This window comes from Thalassophryne amazonica, chromosome 5 (genome assembly GCF_902500255.1).
Source record: "Thalassophryne amazonica chromosome 5, fThaAma1.1, whole genome shotgun sequence".
In the NCBI taxonomy this organism is placed as follows: domain Eukaryota; kingdom Metazoa; phylum Chordata; class Actinopteri; order Batrachoidiformes; family Batrachoididae; genus Thalassophryne; species Thalassophryne amazonica.
In genome coordinates this window covers 107,553,088-107,573,681 of record NC_047107.1, presented here as the reverse complement: position 1 = coordinate 107,573,681, position 20,594 = coordinate 107,553,088, and the positions used below count along the sequence as shown (strand labels likewise).

The 20,594-nt window shown below is 41.9% G+C and overlaps 2 protein-coding genes across 2 annotated transcripts in view; one reads left to right on the top strand and one right to left on the bottom strand.

Annotated features, from left to right (window-relative positions):
* idua (alpha-L-iduronidase) overlaps positions 1 to 6,587 on the top strand; it is a 30,957-nt gene extending 24,370 nt beyond the window's left edge. The window contains exons 13-14 of the mRNA XM_034171073.1: positions 6,098 to 6,198; positions 6,369 to 6,587. Coding sequence (XP_034026964.1) covers positions 6,098 to 6,198; positions 6,369 to 6,469 — 202 coding nt within the window. The 3' untranslated portion in view covers positions 6,470 to 6,587. The remainder of the gene's footprint in view (positions 1 to 6,097; positions 6,199 to 6,368) is intronic.
* A 2,925-nt stretch (positions 6,588 to 9,512) lies between these two features.
* rbp4l (retinol binding protein 4, like) lies at positions 9,513 to 20,594 on the bottom strand. Its single transcript, XM_034171067.1, has 7 exons — positions 20,591 to 20,594; positions 12,325 to 12,330; positions 12,012 to 12,126; positions 10,265 to 10,401; positions 10,047 to 10,159; positions 9,758 to 9,970; positions 9,513 to 9,558 (listed from the first exon to the last, which is right to left on the bottom strand). The coding sequence occupies exons 3-7, from the start codon at positions 12,123 to 12,125 to the stop codon at positions 9,542 to 9,544; spliced, it is 594 nt and encodes a 197-aa protein (XP_034026958.1). The 5' UTR covers position 12,126; positions 12,325 to 12,330; positions 20,591 to 20,594; the 3' UTR covers positions 9,513 to 9,541.

Here is a 20,594-nt window from a genome sequence, read left to right as displayed (position 1 = left end):
GTCAGGCTCAACTCCACGCACAGCTTGGGCTCTGGTACCCAAATCCTGGAGAGGGGCTGGGCGCTCCACTTTTCTCTCACTGTTGTCTCAGCCTACGGCCCAAGCGGCAGTGCAGAGTACCTGACCTTCTTGGAGTCCCTGGGAGGGGTACTAAATAGTGCTCCGACTGGGGACTCCATTGTTCTCCTGGGGGACTTCAACGCCCATGTGGGCGGCGACAGTGAGACGTGGAGGGGGCTGATCGGGAAGCATGGCCTCCCCAATCTGAACCCTAGTGGTGGTCAGTTGTTGGACTTCTGTGCTAGCCACAGTTTGTCCATCATGAACAACGATGATCGACTTTGTAATCGTATCATCTGACTTTCGGTCACGTGTCTTGGACATTCGGGTGAAGAGAGGGGCTGAGCTGTCGACCGATCACCACCTGGTGGTGAGTTGCATCCGCTGGGAGGGGAGGAAGCCGGTCAGACCTGGCAGGCTCAAACGTATCGTGAGGGTCTGCTGGGAACGACTGGCGGAACCCTCTGACAGCGAGGTCTTCAACTCCCACCTCCAGGAGAGCTTCTCCCAGATCCCGGGAGAGGTTGGGGACATGGAGTCCAAGTGGACCATGTTCTCCACCTCCATTGTCCATGCGGCCGCTCATAGCTGTGGTCGCAGGGTCTCTGGTGCCTGTCGCGGCGGCAATCCCCGAACCCGGTGGTGGACACCGGAAGTAAGGGATGCCGTCAAGCTGAAGAAGGAGTCTTACTTATCTTTGTTGGCAGGTGGGACTCCGGAGGCAGCTGACAGGTACCGGCAGGCCAAGCGTGCTGCAGCCTGTGCGGTCACAGAGGCAAAAGCTTGGGTCTGGGAGGAGTTTGGGGAGGCCATGGAGGAGGACTATCGGTCGGCCTCGAAGAAATTCTGGCAAACCATCTGACACCTCCGGAGGTGGAAGCAGCTCTCCATCAACACTGTCTGCGGTGCGGGTGGGGAGCTGTTGACCCTGACTTGGGATGTTGTCGGGTGGTGGAAGGAATACTTCGAGGATCTCCTCAATCCCATTGACACATCTTCCGAAGAGGAAGCAGAGACGGGGGACTCAGAGGTCGACTCATCCATTACCCAGGCCGAAGTCACCGAGGTGGTCAGAAAGCTCCTTGGTGGCAAGGCTCCTGGGGTGGATGAAATCCATCCTGAGTACCTTAAGTCTCTGGATGTTGTGGGACTGTCTTGGTTCACACGTCTCTGCAACATCACGTGGCGGTCGGGGACAGTGCCTCTGGATTGGCAGACCGGGGTGGTGGTCCCTCTGTTTAAGAAGGGGGACTGGAGGGTGTGTTCCAGCTACAGGGGGATCACACTCCTCAGCTTCCCCGGTAAGGTCTATTCCAGAGTACTGGAGAGGAAAATTCGACCGATAGTCGAACCTCGGAGTCAGGAGGAGCAGTGTGGTTTTAGTTCTGGTCACGGCACACTGGACCAGCTCTATACCCTCCATCGGGTGCTCGAGGGTTCATGGGAATTTGCCCAACCAGTCCACATGTTTTGTGGATCTGGAGAAGGCATTCAACCGTGTCCCTCGAGGCGCCCTGTGGGGGGGTGCTCCGGGAGTACGGGGTCCGGGGTCCTTTGCTAAGGGCTATCCGGTCCCTGTACGACCGCAGCAGGAGCTTGGTCCGCATTGCCGGTAGTAAGTCGAGCTGTTTCCAGTGCATATCGGTCACCGGTTCTGTTCATTACCTTTATGGACAGAATTTCTAGGTGCAGTCAGAGTGTAGAGGGGGTCCGGTTTGGGAACCACAGAATCTTGTCTCTGCTGTTTGCGGAGGATGTGGTTCTGTTGGCTTTGTCAAATCAGGACCTTCAGCGTGCACTAGAAATCCGAGGCCATGGTTCTCGACCAGAAAAAGGTGCTTTGCCCTCTTCATGTCGGTGGAGTGTCCTTGCCTCAAGTGGAGGAGTTTAAGTATCTCGGGGTCTTGTTCACAAGAGAGGGACGGATGGAGCGTGAGATTGACAAACGGATCGGTGCAGCGTCTGCAGTGATGTGGTCGCTGTATTGGACCGTTGTGGTGAAGAGAGAGCTGAGCAGGGGGACAAAACTCTCGATTTACGTTCTGACCCTGGGTGGCTGGGCGCTCCCTTAGAAATAGGGTGAGGAGCTCGGTCACTCGGGAGGAGCTCGGAGTCGACCGCTGCTCCTCCACGTCGAAAGGAGCCAGCTGAGGTGGCTCAGGCATGGCTTTTTCGGATGCCCCCTGGACGCCTCACTGGAGATGTGTTCCGGGCACGTCTCATCGGGAGGAGGCCTCGGGGAAGACCCAGGACATGCTGGAGGGACTACGTCTCGCAGCTGGCTTGGGAACGCCTTGGGGTTCCCCCGGAGGAGCTGGGAGAGGTGTGTGTGGATCGGGAGGTCTGGGCGGCTTTGCTTGAGCTGCTGCCCCCCGCGACCCGACCTTGGATGAAGCGGAAGAAAGTGGATGGATGGATTTTGAGGAAAAACATGAATTTCATCAATTTTGGAATAAGACTGTAACATCCAAAAAAAAAATCTGAAAAATTGCAGTGCTGTGAACACTTTCCGGATGCGCTGTACAGTCATCATGCTTATATATATATATATATATATATATATATTTTTTTTTTTCTCCAGACGTGTAGGTTATCAATAAATTCAATACACCTTTCGACAGGAATACTGACTTTTATCTTCTTCATACAAAGTTTGAAGCTTGCATTCAGCAAGCCAAACTGGGTCATGAAGCAGTGCTAGCATAGTGGAGTCAAAAGTGACAATTAACCATGATGCAACATTTTCATTGGTAATAAAATTAAAAGCTGGTGAAACGAGTCACAGAGCATTGTTAGATTAACATAAGTTTTGTTTACGTATCGAAGAAAAGTCATTCAGCGAAAGCATTGATGTTGACACGTTGGCTCCGTCGATCCCGTAAGATCATGGTGTCAAGGCCCGAGGTCGTCCATCAAGTTGTTGAGTTGCAGCGCCTGGTGTGGCTGTACAGGCCAATGTGGGAACTACATTTGCTGCAGATGTATTCTGTTGGTTGGTTGCCTATGGTAGTGGGTGCTGGCTGGAGTCTCTGCTGTCGGCGAAGCCTCCTCTCCCCCCACTGGGCCTTTCTTCCGCTTCCATGATGATGGTTCTGATGGTGAATCGCCAGCTGGCACGGTCTGCTGCTGCCGACTCCAGGTCCGCAGGGTTGAAGCCACCTGCTCTCAGGCCACGTTTGCAAACATCTTTGAAATGACGCGCAGGTCGTCCTTTTGCTCTGGAGCCTGTGGCCAGCTCACCGTACAGTACATCCTTTGCGGTGCAGCTGTCCTCCATTCATGTGACATGTCTGAGTCAGCGCAGGCGTCTCTGGATCAGCATGACAAACATGCTGGGCATCCCTGTCTTGGCCAGGACATCAGAGTTGATGACGCAGTCCTGCCAGTTGATGCCAAGCAGTCTTCTGAGGCTCCACATGTGGAAGGCATTCAGCCTGTGTTCTTGGCAGGAGTAGAGTGTCCATGCTTCACTCTCGTAGAGGAGAGTGCTTAGCACGCATGCCTGATACACCCTCATCTTGGTGTTGGTTGTGAGCATGGTGTTGTCCCAGACTCTCTTTGTCAGGCGGGCCATTGTTGTCAATGCCTTGCCAGTCCTTGCGTTCAACTTGCCGTCGAGGGTGAGATTGGTGGAGATGATGGAGCCTAGGTAGGTGAATCGCTCCACCACTTCCAGTGTGTGGTCAGCGATGAAGATGCAGGGATCACTGCTGATATCCTGGCTCATGACCTGAGTTTTCTTTAGGCTTATGGTAAGCCCAAACTCACTGCAGGCATCCGCAAAGCGAGTGATCAATCTCTGTAGCGCTTCCTCTGTGTGGGCGGTGAGGGCGGCATCGTCTGCGAACAGCATCTACCCGATGAACACCTTTCACAGCTTCATCTTTGCTCTGAGGCATGTAAGGTTGAAGAGGCTGCCGTTGCTTCTGCTGTGGAGGAAGATGCCATCTTCAGACTGTTGGAAGGTGTAGCGCAGCAGCAGGGAGAAGAACACGCCGAAAAGGGTTTAGGCGAGGACACACCCCTGCTTCACACCGCTCCTAATTGGGAAGTGGTCCGAGGACGATCTGTCATACTGAACAGTGCCACTCATGTTGTCATTGAAGGATGTGACCATCCTCAGGAGCTTGGGGGAGACATCCGATCTGGTGCAGAAGAGCGAAGCGTCCTTCTCGACTGACCAGGTCAAATGCCTGGTCAGTCGCCTTGCCGGCTTTGATAACCTCAGGCAGAATGCTGTCACTGCCTCGAGCCTTGCCACAGGCTAGCTAGTCAATGGCCTTTCGGAGCTGTATTATGGTGGGTGGGGTGTCCAGCTCCTCCATGATGGGCAGTGGGTTGGTTTCCTCGATGGCTTTGTGAGTGACGATGTTGTCCCTGGAGTACAACTCCTGGTAGTGGAAAGCATTGATACTTGTCATACTAATGCCACCTACTCCTTGTGCTTTTTCTTCTTTCTTCTTCCTTCTTCTCTGTATGTTGTTGCTACAGCAGCTCATTGTCATACTGACATCTACTGATCAAATAATTTTAGCACAATGCTATAATATAACTAAACATTTTCTTTTGGTTTCTCCAGCAAGTAATATTATAATCATTAATGACTAGATATATACAGAGAACATCTCCAAATCAAGGAGAGCTTGGTTTAATTAACTTTTGTAGGGCTTTCTTTTATCTGTTAAACAGCACATTGAAAATTTTGAAATAAAATGTTTTGTGGTAGTTTATTCTTCCTTAAGTAATTTTCAAAACTAAGACCTTAAAGCACATTGCTTTATTGCTTTGCATGGTGGTAGCATGTGTTTGTGTAGAAAAAACTGAAATGGTTGAGCAGATTTTTGTTAAACTTGGCAGGAATATTTTTTGGATGAATGTCTCCAGATGATTAATGTGTGTAATAAACTGGTCAAAAACTGTCAAAAATATAGTACGAAAAAAACACATTTTGCAGGCTATCGCCACAGTCATTTGGGATATAAAGGTTGCAGTTTGGGGAAAAAACAAAACCATTGTACAGCACAGTATTATGTGCTTACAAAGGGTATGCGTTGTCCTTCCCATGCTTTTCATTACCTTGTGACTTGGTGAGGCAGCAAGCAGGGTATTGCTTTCACTGGTGTGCATCTGTGTCTGCAAACAAGATAACTCAAAAACAGCTAGATGGATTTCTTTCAAACTTGGAGGGAATATTACATTGATAGATATCTAGAGTTGAATAGATTGTGGAGAAGTTTGGCCAAAGGTTAAAAAAAAACATGGTCTGAAAAGCACCTTCTTTTATACATCTCATCGACTAAGAAGTGCAGATGGATCAAACTTAGTGGGAAGATCACATGGAGAGACATGTACAACAACTAAGAAGCCCAGATGGATGATCTCAAGCATATATTGATAGCAAAATATTTGTGATAGACTGGTATGCATGACTTCATAATAAAGTCACTGGGAAGTCATCCAGAGTCGAAAACACCTTTTTTACTTGTACATTTATAATGTGGTGTGCAGGGTATGCATCAGCCCTCTGATGCCTTTGATTTATATTTGTGACCTCATGCAGTTTCTTATCTAAGGAGTTCATGAATTAATTAAACATCTTTCCAGCTGGTTCAAGGTATGGCAATGTCTGATCTAGTCTTTTCTATAGGAACATTTGTATCCCAAATACAGGGTGAACACAAAAACACTCTTTGGTTTCAAATATTTATCATATGAAAAGTCACTTGAATAGTTTTACAGTTTTGAAGAAGAATAATCTGCAAAAGAGAAAAAAAAACCTTGAGTTTCTGCAACTGTTGATGCCAAAATTGTAAAATTATTTATGTGACTTTTGATATTATACATATTTGAAACCAAGGAGTGCTTATGTGTTCACCCTCTATATTGGACCTGCAGCACACATACAAAAACCAGGAGTGAGCGCTAACAAATTATGTGTAATTATTATATGTAGAATCCAGGGGTTATTATAGAATCAGCACAATGATTTAGGGGAAAACAGACAAAATAATTAATTTATTGAACTTCTACTTTGTAGATGCATAAAGACTTTTGAAGTGGAATTCTCCAAAGACCAGCAGACATTTAGCAGAATTAATATCCAGGACACCATTTTTACTTCATACGTCCATTCACCAGGTAAGACTTATCAATCAGTTCTTTCAAGGATGGAATAACAAACAAAATAGCAAAAGTTCAGGTTGTTATAAAGTTTATGTGCTATTTGAGAAATAACACCAAATTCCAGCGACACTGCACAGTTCCACAAAGGCAGGAAGTGTTAATAGGCATGCGATTTCTCTGTGCAGTGGAGCAGGAAGTTGGCGGCCTGTACAGAGTTCGAGCGGTGGACTACTGGAGTAGGCCTGGGCCATACTCGCTCCCTGAGAGGTATTCAGAGGACATCTAATTCATTAAACACCATGTTTGTTCATTATGTTGTACGGAGCATCAACAGTGGATACGTTTTCCTTCAGCAACGTGACACAGGAGAGACACAAGTCTATCGAGGAGCGCATTCAGCAAAATAAAGAAACTGTCCAGGAATAATGTGTCTAGATCATCAGAGGGACACTTGAATGTATTAAATGTCACAGTAGCTTGATTCATTAACATCATGAACTACGAAATCTGACTGAAAATTATGAGTTGGTTAGTCAAGAATTTAACTTTATAATTTAATGATACAAAAACAGTTTCATTTGTTCAACTCGTACAAATAAACATGTAAAATGTGGCTTTTTCCACATTTAAAATTGTTTTTTTTTTTTTTTCAGGTCCTCTCTGACACTTTATACGAGTAAAATAGGGGATTGAGTTTTAATCGAGTTTTTAACCATCATTCTTATTGAGTGGAAACGTATTCACAGTACTTCACTTTTTTCACATTTTGTTATGCTGCAGTCTTATTCCAAAATGGATGAAATTCATTTTTTTTCTCAAAATTATACACACAAATACACCATAATTACTATGTGAACAAAAGTTTTTGTTTGAATTTTTCACATTTATTAAAAATAAAAAACTAAGAAATCCCATGTACATAAGTATTCACAGCCTTTGCCATGAAGATCAAAATTTAGCTCAGGTGCATCCTGTTTCCACTGATCATCCTTGAGATGTTTGGAGTCCACCTGGGGTAAATTCAGTTGATTGGACATCATTTGTAAAGACACACATCTGTCTACATATAAGGTCCCGCAGTTGACAGTGGATGTCAGAGCACAAACCAAGCAGGAAGTCAAAGGAATTGTCTGTAGACCACTGAGACAGGATTATCTCGAGGTACAAATCTGGGGAAACATTTCTGCTGCTTTGAAGGTCCCAATAAGCACAGTGGCCTCTATCATCCGTAAATGGAAGAAGTTCGGATCCACCAGGACTCTTCCTAGAGCTGGCCACCCGTCTAAACTGAGCAATCGGGGAGAAGGGCCTTAGGGAGGTGACCAAAAACCCGATGATCACTCTGTCAGAGCTTCAGCATTCTTATATGGAAAGAAGAGAACCTTCCAGAAGGACAACCATCTCTGCTGCAATCCACCAATCAGGCCTGTATGGCAGAGTGGCCAGACGGAAGCCACTCCTTAGTAAAAGGCACATGGCAGCCCACCTGGAGTTTTCCAAAAGGCACCTGAAGGACTCTCAGACCATGAGAAACAAAATTCTCTGGTCTGATGAGACAAAGATTGAACTCTTTGGTGTGAATACCAGGCTTCATGTTTGGAGGAAACCAGGCACCATCCCTACAGTGAAGCATGGTGGTGGCAGCATCATGCTGTGGGGATGTTTTCAGCAGCAGGAACTCAGAGACTAGTCAGGATTGAGGGAAAGATGAATGCAGCAATGTACAGAGACATCCTGGATGAAAACCTGCTCCAGAGCGCTCTTGACCTCAGACTGCGGTGACGGTTCATCTTTCAGCAGGACAACGACACTAAGCACACAACCAAGATATCAAAGGAGTGGCTTCAGGACAACTCTGTGAATGTCCTTGAGTGGCACCGACGCTCCAATCCGATGGAGAGGTGCTGCAAAGAGGAATGGAGAAAACTGCCCAACGATGGGTGCACCAAACTTGTGGCATCATATTCAAGAAGACTTGAGGCTGTAATTGCTGCCAAAGGTGCATCAACAAAGTATTGAGCAAAGGGTGTGAATACTTAAGTATATATGATTTCTTTTTATATATATATATATATATATAAATTTGCACATTTCAAAAAACTTTTTCATGTTCTCGTTATGGGATGTTGTGGGTAGAAATTGGAGGGGAAAAAATTAATTTGCTCCATTTTGGAATAACAAAATGTGGAAAAAGTGAAGTGCTGTGAATACTTTATGGATGCACTGTGTATCTGGAGATATTGCTCCATTTCAAAAACCTTGAGTACAGGCTGCTGACGACGAACTTCTTGCATAGTATACTGTGTGTATACTGTATATAAATATAAGGTCCTGGATTCCCTCGGCTTCCTCTAATTGACTGTAGGTATGCATGTAATTGTGAGTATGTTTGTATTTCTATTTGTGGCCCTGTGGTAGAATGGTGTCCAGTCCAGGGTGTACCCTGCCTCTCGCCCTATGACTGCTGGGATTAGCTCCAGCCCTCCTGTGACCCTTAATTGAAGTAAGCAGGTATCGAAAATGAATGAATGTTTGAATTTACTAATGCAGGTCTGGACAACTTGTAAATTTTGATTATCTATGAAAAAGCTTAACATACGAGAAACGTGATAAATGAGGAACGTTTCCTGAATTATCACACAGACACCATTTATGAACAGATCTGTTGGTACCATTGGTTCTTGCATGAGGCCCAGTGTGTATATATGTGTTTGTATCTGTTTTCTCAGTAAACTGTAACTATAAAAGGCAAAGACAGCTGCTGTTTTCTTTACAAAATTTATTGCCACCAGTAGGGAAACAGTTGAAACAGTTCAGAGGTTATCCATGTGTGTAACAAATGCCTAGAATTCCTGTTTGTTTTAGTTTTGAAAGACACCATACAGAATGATTCAGCAATTAGTTGATTGAGATTGACGGAAAAAGAACTCCATCATGTATTGCTGGATTTATGTAGTTGATTTAGCAACCATGTCATATATTGAGCCTTTTCGGCTTCATCAGCGTAATAATGTGTCATTTTATCTGTTTTACATTATTATAATCAGACATATTTGGATTATGGACTGATGGTAATCATTTCTTGAGGCTCTGAGAAAATGACATTCGTCAACCAATTTTTATATATTTTATAAACTAAGTAATTACTCAGTCTCAAAATAATCAGTAAATTAATTAATAAAACATTCAATCATTGTGGCCCTTGAAATAAATTTGCCGCTTGTTAAAGAGGTAATGGTCGGTGTTGGGTGATAAATTCCAACAGAACTATTGTAATGATTTATGTCTTTGGGAAGAGCCCTGATTTTCTCTTCAACATGATGATGATGTTTTTGAAGGTTTGCTCGGTGACTCTGGTTTATGCTGGACACGCTCCTGTTAAGACACAAAACAAAGTGACGAGTGTCATGGAAACGAATACAAATCAAATACTGTTTCACAGAAGGATTAAAGAAGGTGAAAATCTATCCTCTGTAACAAAATGATGGAATTCACGGATAGTTAATTAAATTCACTTGTTTTGTTTTTTTTTAATCTTTATGTATTTTAATGTTACAAGGCTTGGGTTATTTACCAGATTGTAGCACGGGCTGGAACTGTCCAGCCATGCAGATTTCGTCCTGTTTTTGGCGGACGATCCTCTGGATGGCAGGCGGGAGGCCACGGGGGTTCCGGGAGAAGACCAGGGCGTAGCCATCCTCACAGCTTCCATCATCCTTCAGGGTGCGGCAGGCGTAGGTGATGGCGTAGTTGTCGTAGTCTGTGTCAATGACCCAGTAGTTGTCACCTGGAAGAGCAGGGGGCAGGAATTACACCGACTCAAACAGCAAATAAGTGCATTTGTGTAACTGATGGAGACTTACCGCCACTGGACAAGTAGCTGGCCAGGCCCTGATAGTTCATGAACATTTTGCCAGGGGTGCTGGGGTCAGGCACCGTGTACTGAGCAGCCATGTCGGCACAAACAACCCAGAATCTGGAGGTCGGGTAGATTTAAAGAACAGTTTTTGAGTCACTACTCTCCTTTTGGTTGAAATTAATTTGAATCTCGTAACTGTTGGCGTTGACTACAAACACGAACCCAAAAATAGTGACTCTGCCTCTGGATGAAGCCACCATGGCTCCATCATCACCAACAGTGTATTCAGCAGAGATGTTATCCTGCAGGAACAAACCCTCAGGGTCCTTCTTCTGCAGGGCGTACCACTTCCCTGCATACTAAAACAAACAAAGCAAGACAAATCGACTCATTAGCATTTAATCTTTGAAATATGGATGTGCACCAAAACTGTGTTGACAGATGCGCAATTAATCTTTTCTTTCTGTGAAATGAAGGATTTCTAGCAGTGCTATAAAAACTGTTTGTGACCCCCTTGAGCTCTTTTAATTTTTGCTTTATTTCATTTATTCATTTTCTGATCCTGCTTAGTCCTCTTAAGAATCATGGGGGTGTTTTTTTTAAATCATACTTCTTTTTTTTGTGTGCCAAATTAACAAAAAAAAAAAATCAGGATTCTTATTCTTCTTATTATTATTGTGCCCTTTAAACTTAAAGCTCTACAATGCTGATTCACAGAGTTTGAGCTGCAGCCCCTCGTGGACTATGAAGGTACTGTCAGTAGGCCATGACAGGTCATTAAAAATGAACACTTTGGGAATGGCTATTTGACATAAATTAAATTAAAATATCAAACCCACAACAATGTTATGCAAGGTTTGTGCTCCAGTCAGTCAAAAATAAGTACAACCTCACTTTTACAGCCAGTTGTCTTTAGAAAAGTCAGGGGATGGATATCTGAAGTCACCCAATATGTCTTGGACTTCATGTACATCAGTCAATAAGAAATGAGGCATTTGATCATGATGCACATTTGTGAACTTTACAGTAGCTGCCAAAGTTGGCTTCCTTTTGATACAGACTCTGGAACAATGCTCTGTAACAGGTTTATAGTGCAAGATAGTGTGTCAAGTTTGCCATCACTAATTTGCAGTACAGAATAAAAGGTTTTGGTACCCCCAGCCACGTGGACTATCCATTTGTTAATTCTGTGTTTACTTTGCTGTTCTGTTGTACATTCCATGCTTTGTTTGGCCACATAGGGGTCATCATGTTTCTCAGCACGGGTTGCTAATTTAACTACCGGTGGCAGACACACTTATAGGACATTACACAGGCAACACAAAGTTGTTTTGTCAATCTATCAAGTGCATCAAAGTTCGCCACCCTTTAATGACTTCGTCCTCATTATGTGATGTTTTAATTTAATGACTTACGAGATGATGGAATTTATTGTTTTCAAGTTATTGTCTACTCTCAAACAATACTGAAAGAGTTACAGCTTCTTTAAAAGATTGTCTAAAATTTTGACTTCAGTTTACACAGAACTACAAGGGAGGTCCTACCCTAGATTTGTGTTTTCTTGTTTGAAAATCTGTGTTTTCCTTATTTATGATTGATGGAAATTAAGTGAATTTTCATGCTTCCATCATCTGACTATCAAAAGACAAGTGGCTGTAAAAGGGGCGCATAATTATGTATGCCATTCTTTTGTATTTTGATATTTTTATTTGATTTATGTCATGTTGTAGAGATTTGTTTTCACGGTGAGGATAAAGAGAATAATTTTAGACATTTCAATGTAAATAAACCAGAATTTTTATTTATTTATTTATTTTTTGATGTGGAACAAAAATTAACTTAAATGCATAAAATCTCAAGGGGGAACAATTTTTTCCCTGCCCTGTACGCAGGATTGCTGTTGCAATAAAAACAAAATATTTGAAGATTCTGGGTTCGGTTTTGTCTAAGAAATATATTTGTGTCTCACTCTTTGTGGGTCAAAGTCCTCTTTGACTGTGAAGCTGTCCACCACACAGGAGCCTAGGCTGCGCTCCGCACGGGTCAGAAAGAGCATCACCAGGGCATAAATTTGGACGTCCATTCTGGGAAAAACCCCAATACCAGGCATGTTATTGAATTTTGAAAGTTTTTTTTTTTTTAATTGACAGTAGTATAACTCTCATCCTGCGTAGTTTCCTCACATCATCACAAACTGAACATTACAGTTTCTTGTGGCCAAATGACAAAAGCTGCTCTCACTAACTTGATGTTCTGAAAAATTTCCAGCGTCGTGGTCTTACCTGAAGCTCTCGAGCCACAGGTTTCCGTGCAGTCGTTGCAGTCTGAGCTGTGGTGAGACGGTAGTGTGATGACCTTATATACCCGCCACAGATGAACTTGCTGACTATTTTCACTTCTTGCACCTAAATGCAGAGTTTAAATCTTGCTGCTAATCCAGTTAACAAAAATCCCTGCTGTAAGATGATTAACTGCCACATACAGCAGCGTGCAGGGTTTATTGTTTGTTGGGTTGCGTAACAGGCTACATAATAGAAGAAGATCAGGGAAAGATGCTGCCGATAAAGGTGTTTACATGAGCGAAGAAGTATATTAGGCACGGTGGTTACATGAACACCTTCTCCTATTAGACCAATGGTAAATGTGACTCAACAGGTGAGTCACAACTTCTGAGAAAGGTATCAGACTTCCAGTCTGTGCGTAACAGACTGCAACCTGCTCCGACGGTAGAAACAGGCCACTGAAAATCGTCCAACGGCTCACATACCTCAACATCTTTGATCATGAGATGTGGGTACAGCATCTGTCATCAAAGTAACACACCGCCCGTTATAGGACAGCTTTCTCAAAATCTATCCAAAGACCAACACTGAGATGTAAACAAAGGCGTTGTCCACAAGTCCACCAGAGCAGGTTGGGAGAGTGGTCACACAGCTACAAAACGTTGGTATAAAGGGGACAGAAGGTCTCCAGTTTCTTCTGGTGCCAGCACAGAGGACATCTGATGACCAGATGGGGACACAGTCTCATCCAGTCCTGCCTGCCACTTTTGCTTATGCACTTGGACAGACTGAGGCGATTGTCTAGGGGAGGTGATGGTCTAGTGGTTAAGGTGTTGGGCTTGAGACCAGAAGATCCTGGGACTGGAAAATCACTAAGGGCTCTTGGGCAAGGTCTTTAATCCCCTATTGCTCCCGGTGTGTCGTGAGCGCCTTGTATGGCAGCACCCTGACATCGGAGGTGAATGTGAGGCATAATTGTAAAGCACTTTGAGCATCTGATGCAGATGGAAAAGCGCTATATAAATGCAGTCCATTTACCATTTACTGATGGAGATGGATTCTGCACTTTCCAGAATGAGGTGGAAAAACCTCAACAGATAACAATGCCCTGGCTTCATAAACTGTTCAGTAAAATCAATTCTTAGATAAGATAAAACCAAGTCAGTGTTTTTCATTAGCATTTATACAAAAATAATATATACAGGTGGATGACTTTACAGGAGAAAAACAAATTATTTCCTTTAATTACATTTAACTGTATTGTCAATCTCATTAATTTACTTATCAAATAATATTAAAATAATATTGCGTTACATTGCATGAATACAGTTCAGAAAAAGCATTTTTCATATATTCCCCATGGACTGAATCACAACATGCCAGGCCAGCAGTTCCAGTGTTAGCACCCATGCAGGTTGCCATCTTCAGTAGAGGTGATCCACACCTCGTAGGCCTCTTTTCCACTGACGAGAACCAGGTGCTTGCGCTAAGTTGGTATTTAAGGCAGGTGAGAGTCTGTTCTATGAACAGTTTGATTTTTCCATTGAGTGAGTGCCACAGCAGAGGAATGCGGATGTAACACTATGACATGGGAAAATTCCAGTCTTCTCACAGTGGCAATCAACAAAATGTCAGCAGCAGTCACATATAGACAATCATTCAGTAACAAAATTGTCTTCCCCTCACGTGAAACTCATCCGTATTGTCTGGATTTGTCCTCGTAGTGATCTGCTTCCTGTGACGGAATGCCAAGCTCATCCGCTAATTCAGCTAATTGTACCTTTCTACCATTATACTGTATTTCTTTCATTCAAATACTCACAAATATCTTTTCATCCATCTGTGTTAAAAATGTCTGCAAACCCAACTTTTGGGCTCTTAAAACGGAAACTGTCTGACTGGTGTGTTGTACGTCCGTGTCTTTTGAATGACGTGCGTACATCAGGCTACCCAAATTGTGAAAAGTCCTGTTGCAATGGCTCATGCAAAAGGACTATGGTCCTACTGCAGCACAACCTCACCAAAAATACTGTAATAGGCTAATGTGCGTAGCTAACTACCTTGTTTGTACACTTTATTTTTGCTACCTTCACAGGTTATTAGTGTGTCAACTGTCTACAAATGATCGCTAAAGTTAGCTACTTCCTAAAATCTGCCTCAAGTTAGTTTAACCACTGTTTGTTAGCTAAAGCTACCATTCGCCTTAGCTAGCATTAGTTAAAGAACGGCTGAGTGGATCCTTGTCATTTGATTGGTGCTTTGTACGTCATGTGAAATGGATTGTTCATCAACATTTGTGTTGCATTGCATTTGGTTCCATTTAGCGTGCAACTCTGGTTCCATACGTTTTGTACCATTGCACGCTGCGAAACCCATCCACTAGTGTGGGTGGTGTTTAGCTAAACATGTAGAGTTTGTTTTGCTGACAGACAACGATTTGAAGGAGCTAACTGATGGTGTTAATTCTTCTAACATACACACAAACAAACAAATCCACCATGCTGTAAGCCGTCTGGAGGCATGAAGAGCTGTTAGGATGAGGTTAAAATGAAAAGCTGGACTAATTTATGACGTGATTTTTTTTCGCTGCACTGAGGAAGTACAGGTTTGTTTTTTTTTTGTTTGTTTTTTTGGAAGTACACGAAGTCAGTGCAAGGCATCACGGACTACATCAGAATGATTTTTGTACTCCTACTTAAAATTCGTGATTGACTTTTGATGTCAAAGCACCAGTGAGGAGCACCAAAATTTAAGTCTTTTCTGTTGTTTATAAATTAATATATCATCAAATGACAAGGATCTATTTTAGCCGCTATATAAAACAAATAATGAATGTTTACATATATATTTAATTACATGGATATTTAATTCGGTGAAAGCTGGAACATACCATTCAACTTGTCTTTGCATGTTGAATGGTATGTTCCACCTTTCAAAACCTTGAAATATTTGTACCATTGAACTCATAAACATTGATTCTTTGTATACCATGTTATATTCAGTAAGTACACCCGATTGTCACTAAAATTCACTGCGGATGAAGTGATGTTACAGTTTTGTTTTTAAATCTTGCTTTAATGAACAAATATCCTCAATAACCAGATTAAATACAATTATATTGTGTTATATAATTTTCCAAACTGCATATTGCTGTTCATTTGGAAAGTGACTGCAGAACAGCACTTCTGAGTTCATATTATGTAAAGCTTTATCAAAAAGCATCCTCCCCACCCCACAAGAACCACAGCAACAGTAACCTCTGAGGACATGTACCTACAACAAAACACATCATTGTGGCAATGCTGTAGCCTTGCTTTTGTATTTTTTGTTTGTTTTGCTTTATGTTTTCGCCTGTTTGTTTGTCTGTGAACAGCCTGATCATGATTTTTTTTTTTTTTTTACTGAAGATTCATATCCTGATAGGCAATACTGATTCAATTTTCAAGGCCATAGGTCAAAGTCAGGAAAAATCTTGGAAAATTGGAAAAATTACAAACAAAAAAGATCAAATTGCTTTCATATTTGACAGCATTATGTAGGATGGTATCATTTATTGACTAACAAAGTTTGATATGGCTCTGATCCAGATTACAGATTTTGTGACCATTTAAATTTAACAATGAAAACCCCATTTAATGTATATTTTGCATTATATCACAATCAAAACTGCCTCAATCACTCTCATTTGTGACACTGAGGTGCAAGCTGGTACTCTCAATGAAATTCATGACCTTAGTCTCTTCATTGAATAGACTACGTTTGAGCCGCATCTGATCCGTATATATATATATATATATATATATATATATATATATATATATGTGTTTTAACATTGAAAAGCCTTTTTGATCTATATTTACCTCTGCCAATGAAGTTGGAGGTTGTTTTCGCCGCTGTTTGACAGCCTGGAGCCCACAACTCTTCATATATTGTTCTGAATTTTTTACTTAAGATTCATATGCTGATAGGCAAGACGTTATTCAGTTTTCAAGGTCATCGGTCAATAGTTAAAGTCAGGAAAAATCTTTGAAAATTGGAAAAATTCTTATCCTTAACACTGAACAAATTTTCTAAATTTCATTAACTGTCAAAAAAGACCAGATCTCTGATATTTGAGAGCGTTATGTAGGATGGCAGGAATTTAATATTGAAAAGCCCATTTGATGTACGTTTTGTATTATATCTCAATCAAAAGTGCTTCAATCACTGTCATTTGTGACAATGAGGTGCAAACTGGTACTCTCAATAAACAGACTAAGTTTGACCTGCATCTCACCCGTAGTGCAGATTTAGCGAATATTTGATTTTAACATTGAAAAGCCCTTTTGGTCTATATTTTTTATTATATTTGTGGAATTAGAAACTAGTGTTGGTGGAGTGTAGTTAGGTAATGTCAGTGGAGAGGCTCGGGTGTTTCCTAATCACTCGATCTTTTTTTTTTTTTTGCACCCTGCCAGACCTTTTAAATGTAACTAGTGCATTGCCCATGGGGATCCACGGGTTCTAGATTTAGAAAATAGGTATCTGACATTTTTCCAGGGTGGTAATAAATTATGCAAAGTTTCTATAATGATTTTAACTGGAAGTGCAGGAAAATTAAAAAGAAAAAGTTTGTGAATAATTGAATTTATTTTTTGGCACATTTAGTTGATGTCATGTTTTACAGCTGGCAAGGTTGAGATATCTCCTTTGTTCATAGCTTGTCTGGTTTCCAGGGACTGATTAGTATACCAGATCAACATCCATTGTTCACTGTTGTTGTCCATTATCCCTAATTTCTTCAAAAATATTAGTCCTATCAGCGTTCCGTTTTCACAGTATTCATCCTTGACCCAAAATACATAAACATGGCAAATGGTAAATGTCAGCTCTACCCAGTTTCTCTGTGATCAAAGTTACACACATGCACAGGGGCCACTTGGCTTTTAATATATAGATCCCAGTACCACACGGTGTGTGTCTGTCATACAGGAACCTCTCTGGGGTGGTAAAATGTGGTTTACAGTACCACCACATCAAGGTCGTAACATCTCAACACTGCAGAATTTTGGCTAAAATTTTCACCGCTTTAATAGTTTCAGCTCCAATAAATAACTCTTCATCTTCATAATACACAGAGAGCTTCTGATAAAGTGGACACATTTCCCCTCCAACATTTACTTCCTCTGTGTAAATGATTGCTGCCAAACTTATTCAGAGTCGGTGGGTGGAGCCCACAACTTCTCTTCTGACATCCTTTAGGCTTCATCACACCCCCATGGGGTTTTGAAACAACAAAGTCCTCTCACGCTTACTGAAGTTTCCAGCTCATTCAAGATTTATACAGGCTTCCCATCAAATGACTCCTGTCCATCTGTTGGACAGAAATACATGCTGACAGATGTTCATATGTACAACCCCTGGCAAAAATTATGGAATCACCAGCCTCGGAGGATGTTTAATTTTGTAGGAAAAAAGCAGATCACAGACATGACACAAAACTAAAGTCATTTCAAATGACAACTTTCTGGCTTTAAGAAACACTATAAGAAATCAGGAAAAAAAAAATTGTGGCAGTCAGTAACGGTTACTTTAGACCAAGCAGAGGGGAAAAAAATATGGAATCACTCAATTCTGAGGAAAAAATTATGGAATCATGGAAAACAAAAGAACGCTCCAACACATCACTAGTATTTTGTTGCACCACCTCTGGCTTTTATAACAGCTTGCAGTCTCTGAGGCATGGACTTAATGAGTGACAAACAGTACTCTTCATTAATCTGGCTCCAACTTTCTTTGATTGCTGTTGCCAGATCAGCTTTGCAGGTTAGAGCCTTGTCATGGACCATTTTCTTCAACTTCCACCAAAGATTTTCAATTGGATTAAGATCCAGACTATTTGCAGGCCATGACATTGACCCTATGTGTCTTTTTGCAAGGAATGTTTTCACAGTTTTTGCTCTATGGCAAGATGCATTATCATCTTGAAAAATGATTTCATCATCCCCAAACATCCTTTCAATTGATGGGATAAGAAAAGTGTCCAAAATATCAAAGTAAACTTGTGCATTTATTGATGATGTAATGACAGCCATCTCCCCAGTGCCTTTACCTGATATGCAGCCCCATATCATTAATGACTGTGGAAATTTACATGTTCTCTTCAGGCAGTCATCTTTATAAATTTCATTGGAACGGCACCAAACAAAAGTTCCAGCATCATCACCTTGCCCAATACAGATTCGAGATTCATCACTGAATATGACTTTCATCCAGTCATCCACAGTCCACGATTGCTTTTCCTTAGCCCATTGTAACCTTGTTTTTTTCTGTTTAGGTGTTAATGATGGATTTCATTTAGCTTTTCTATATGTAAATCCCATTTCCTTTAGGTGGTTTCTTAGTTCGGTCACAGACGTTGACTCCAGTTTCCTCCCATTCCTTCCTCATTTGTTTTGTTGTGCATTTTCAATTTTTGAGACATATTGCTTTAAGTTTTCTGTCTTGACGCTTTGATGTCTTCCTTGGTCTACCAGTATGTTTGCCTTTAACAACCTTCCCATGTTGTTTGTATTTGGTCCAGAGTTTAGACACAGCTGACTGTGAACAACCAACATCTTTTGCAACATTGCGTGATGATTTACCCTCTTTTAAGAGTTTGATAATCCTCTCCTTTGTTTCAATTGACATCTCTCGTGTTGGAGCCATGATTCATGTCAGTCCACTTGGTGCAACAGCTTTCCAAGGTGTGATCACTCCTTTTTAGATGCAGACTAATGAGCAGATCTGATTTGATGCAGGTGTTAGTTTTGGGGATGAAAATTTACAGGGTGATTCCATAATTTATTCCTCAGAATTGAGTCCATATTTTTTTTCCCTCTGCTTGGTCTAAAAAGTAACCGTTACTGACTGCCACAATTTTTTTTTTCCTGATTTCTTATAGTGTTTCTTAAAGCCAGAAAGATGCCATTTGAAATGACTTTAGTTTTGTGTCATGTCTGTGATCTGCTTTTTTTCTACAAAATTAAACAACTGAATGGACATCCTCTGAGGCTGGTGATTCCATAATTATTGCCAGGGGTTGTAAATTAACCTTCTGTGATGTCACTAAGTAAAATTAATTATGGAACAAAGTTGTAGTCTGATTAAAACACCATGAATTTATACTTGTGTTCTGTATTTGTAATATGTAATTCTAGATCACATTTGTATTTTCTCGCATTTCTAAATTCAAAACTTTACATTTATCAACATTTTCATGCCATTCTCAAGAGATTACGTAGCTTTTAGTGCTCTACTTTTTTGTTAGAAAAACACTGGAGGGCATCACCACAGTGTGTAGTCACTGGATCAAGGTCACGCTGTGAGCAGGGTTATATATTCACTAGTATGTCTGTGAACAACAAATATACGAGGTCTGTTAGAAAAGTATCCGACCTTATTTTTTTCAAAAACCATATGGATTTGAATCACGTGTGATTACATCAGACTTGCTTGAACCCTCGTGGGCATGCGAGAATTTTTTCACGCCTGTCGGTTACGTCATTTGCCTGTGGGCAGTCTTTGAGTGAGGAGTCGCCCACCCTCTCGTCGATTTTTTTCATTGTTTAGGAATGGCTCAGAGACTGCTGCTTTGTTTGATAAAATTTTTTTCAAAAACTGTAAGGCACAACTGAGTGGACACCATTCGATAAATTCAGCTGGTTTTCGGTAAAAATTTTAACGGCTGATGAGAGATTTTGGTCTGGTAGTGTCGCTTTAAGGACGGCCCACGGCGCATGATGGCGATCTGCGCTTCGAGATGGCAGCGTCTCGCCGTTTCAAGTTGAAAACTTCCACATTTCAGGCTCTGTTGACCCATTAAGTCGTCAGAGAACAGAGAACTTTCAGAAGAAGTTGGCATGAGGAGTTTATTCGGACATTCCATTGTTAACAGACATTTTGTAATGAAAGAACGTGCGGGCAGAGTCGCATGTCGGGCCGGACCCGACCGCGGGGGGTCGCGACAGGAAAAACACCTCCATTGGAAACCTTAACGGGCAAGTTGGAACATGCCTAAGCTGTTAAACAATTTCTCAGTTACTTGTTGAAAGCCATCAAAAGCCGCCTGAATTTTACAAATGGTTTTCAACACAGAGGTGTTTTTCCTGTTGCGGCGCACACAGATTTGCCGAGTCGTCACGGAAACGACTCGGCGAATTTGCGCGCACGTCTTTCATTAAAAAATGTCCTTAAACAGTGGAATGTCCGGACAAACTGCTGATCCCGAGCTCTTCTGAAACTTCACTGTT

Excerpts from the sequence above, each read along its gene's own strand:
- rbp4l (XM_034171067.1), bottom strand. The coding sequence starts at position 12,125 with ATGGACGTCCAAATTTATGCCCTGGTGATGCTCTTTCTGACCCGTGCG. Across the intron at positions 10,160-10,264 it reads GGCAGAGTCACTATTTTTGG|ATTCTGGGTTGTTTGTGCCG; the intron begins GTTCGTGTTTGT and ends CCCGACCTCCAG. Across the intron at positions 9,971-10,046 it reads CAGCTACTTGTCCAGTGGCG|GTGACAACTACTGGGTCATT; the intron begins GTAAGTCTCCAT and ends CTGCTCTTCCAG.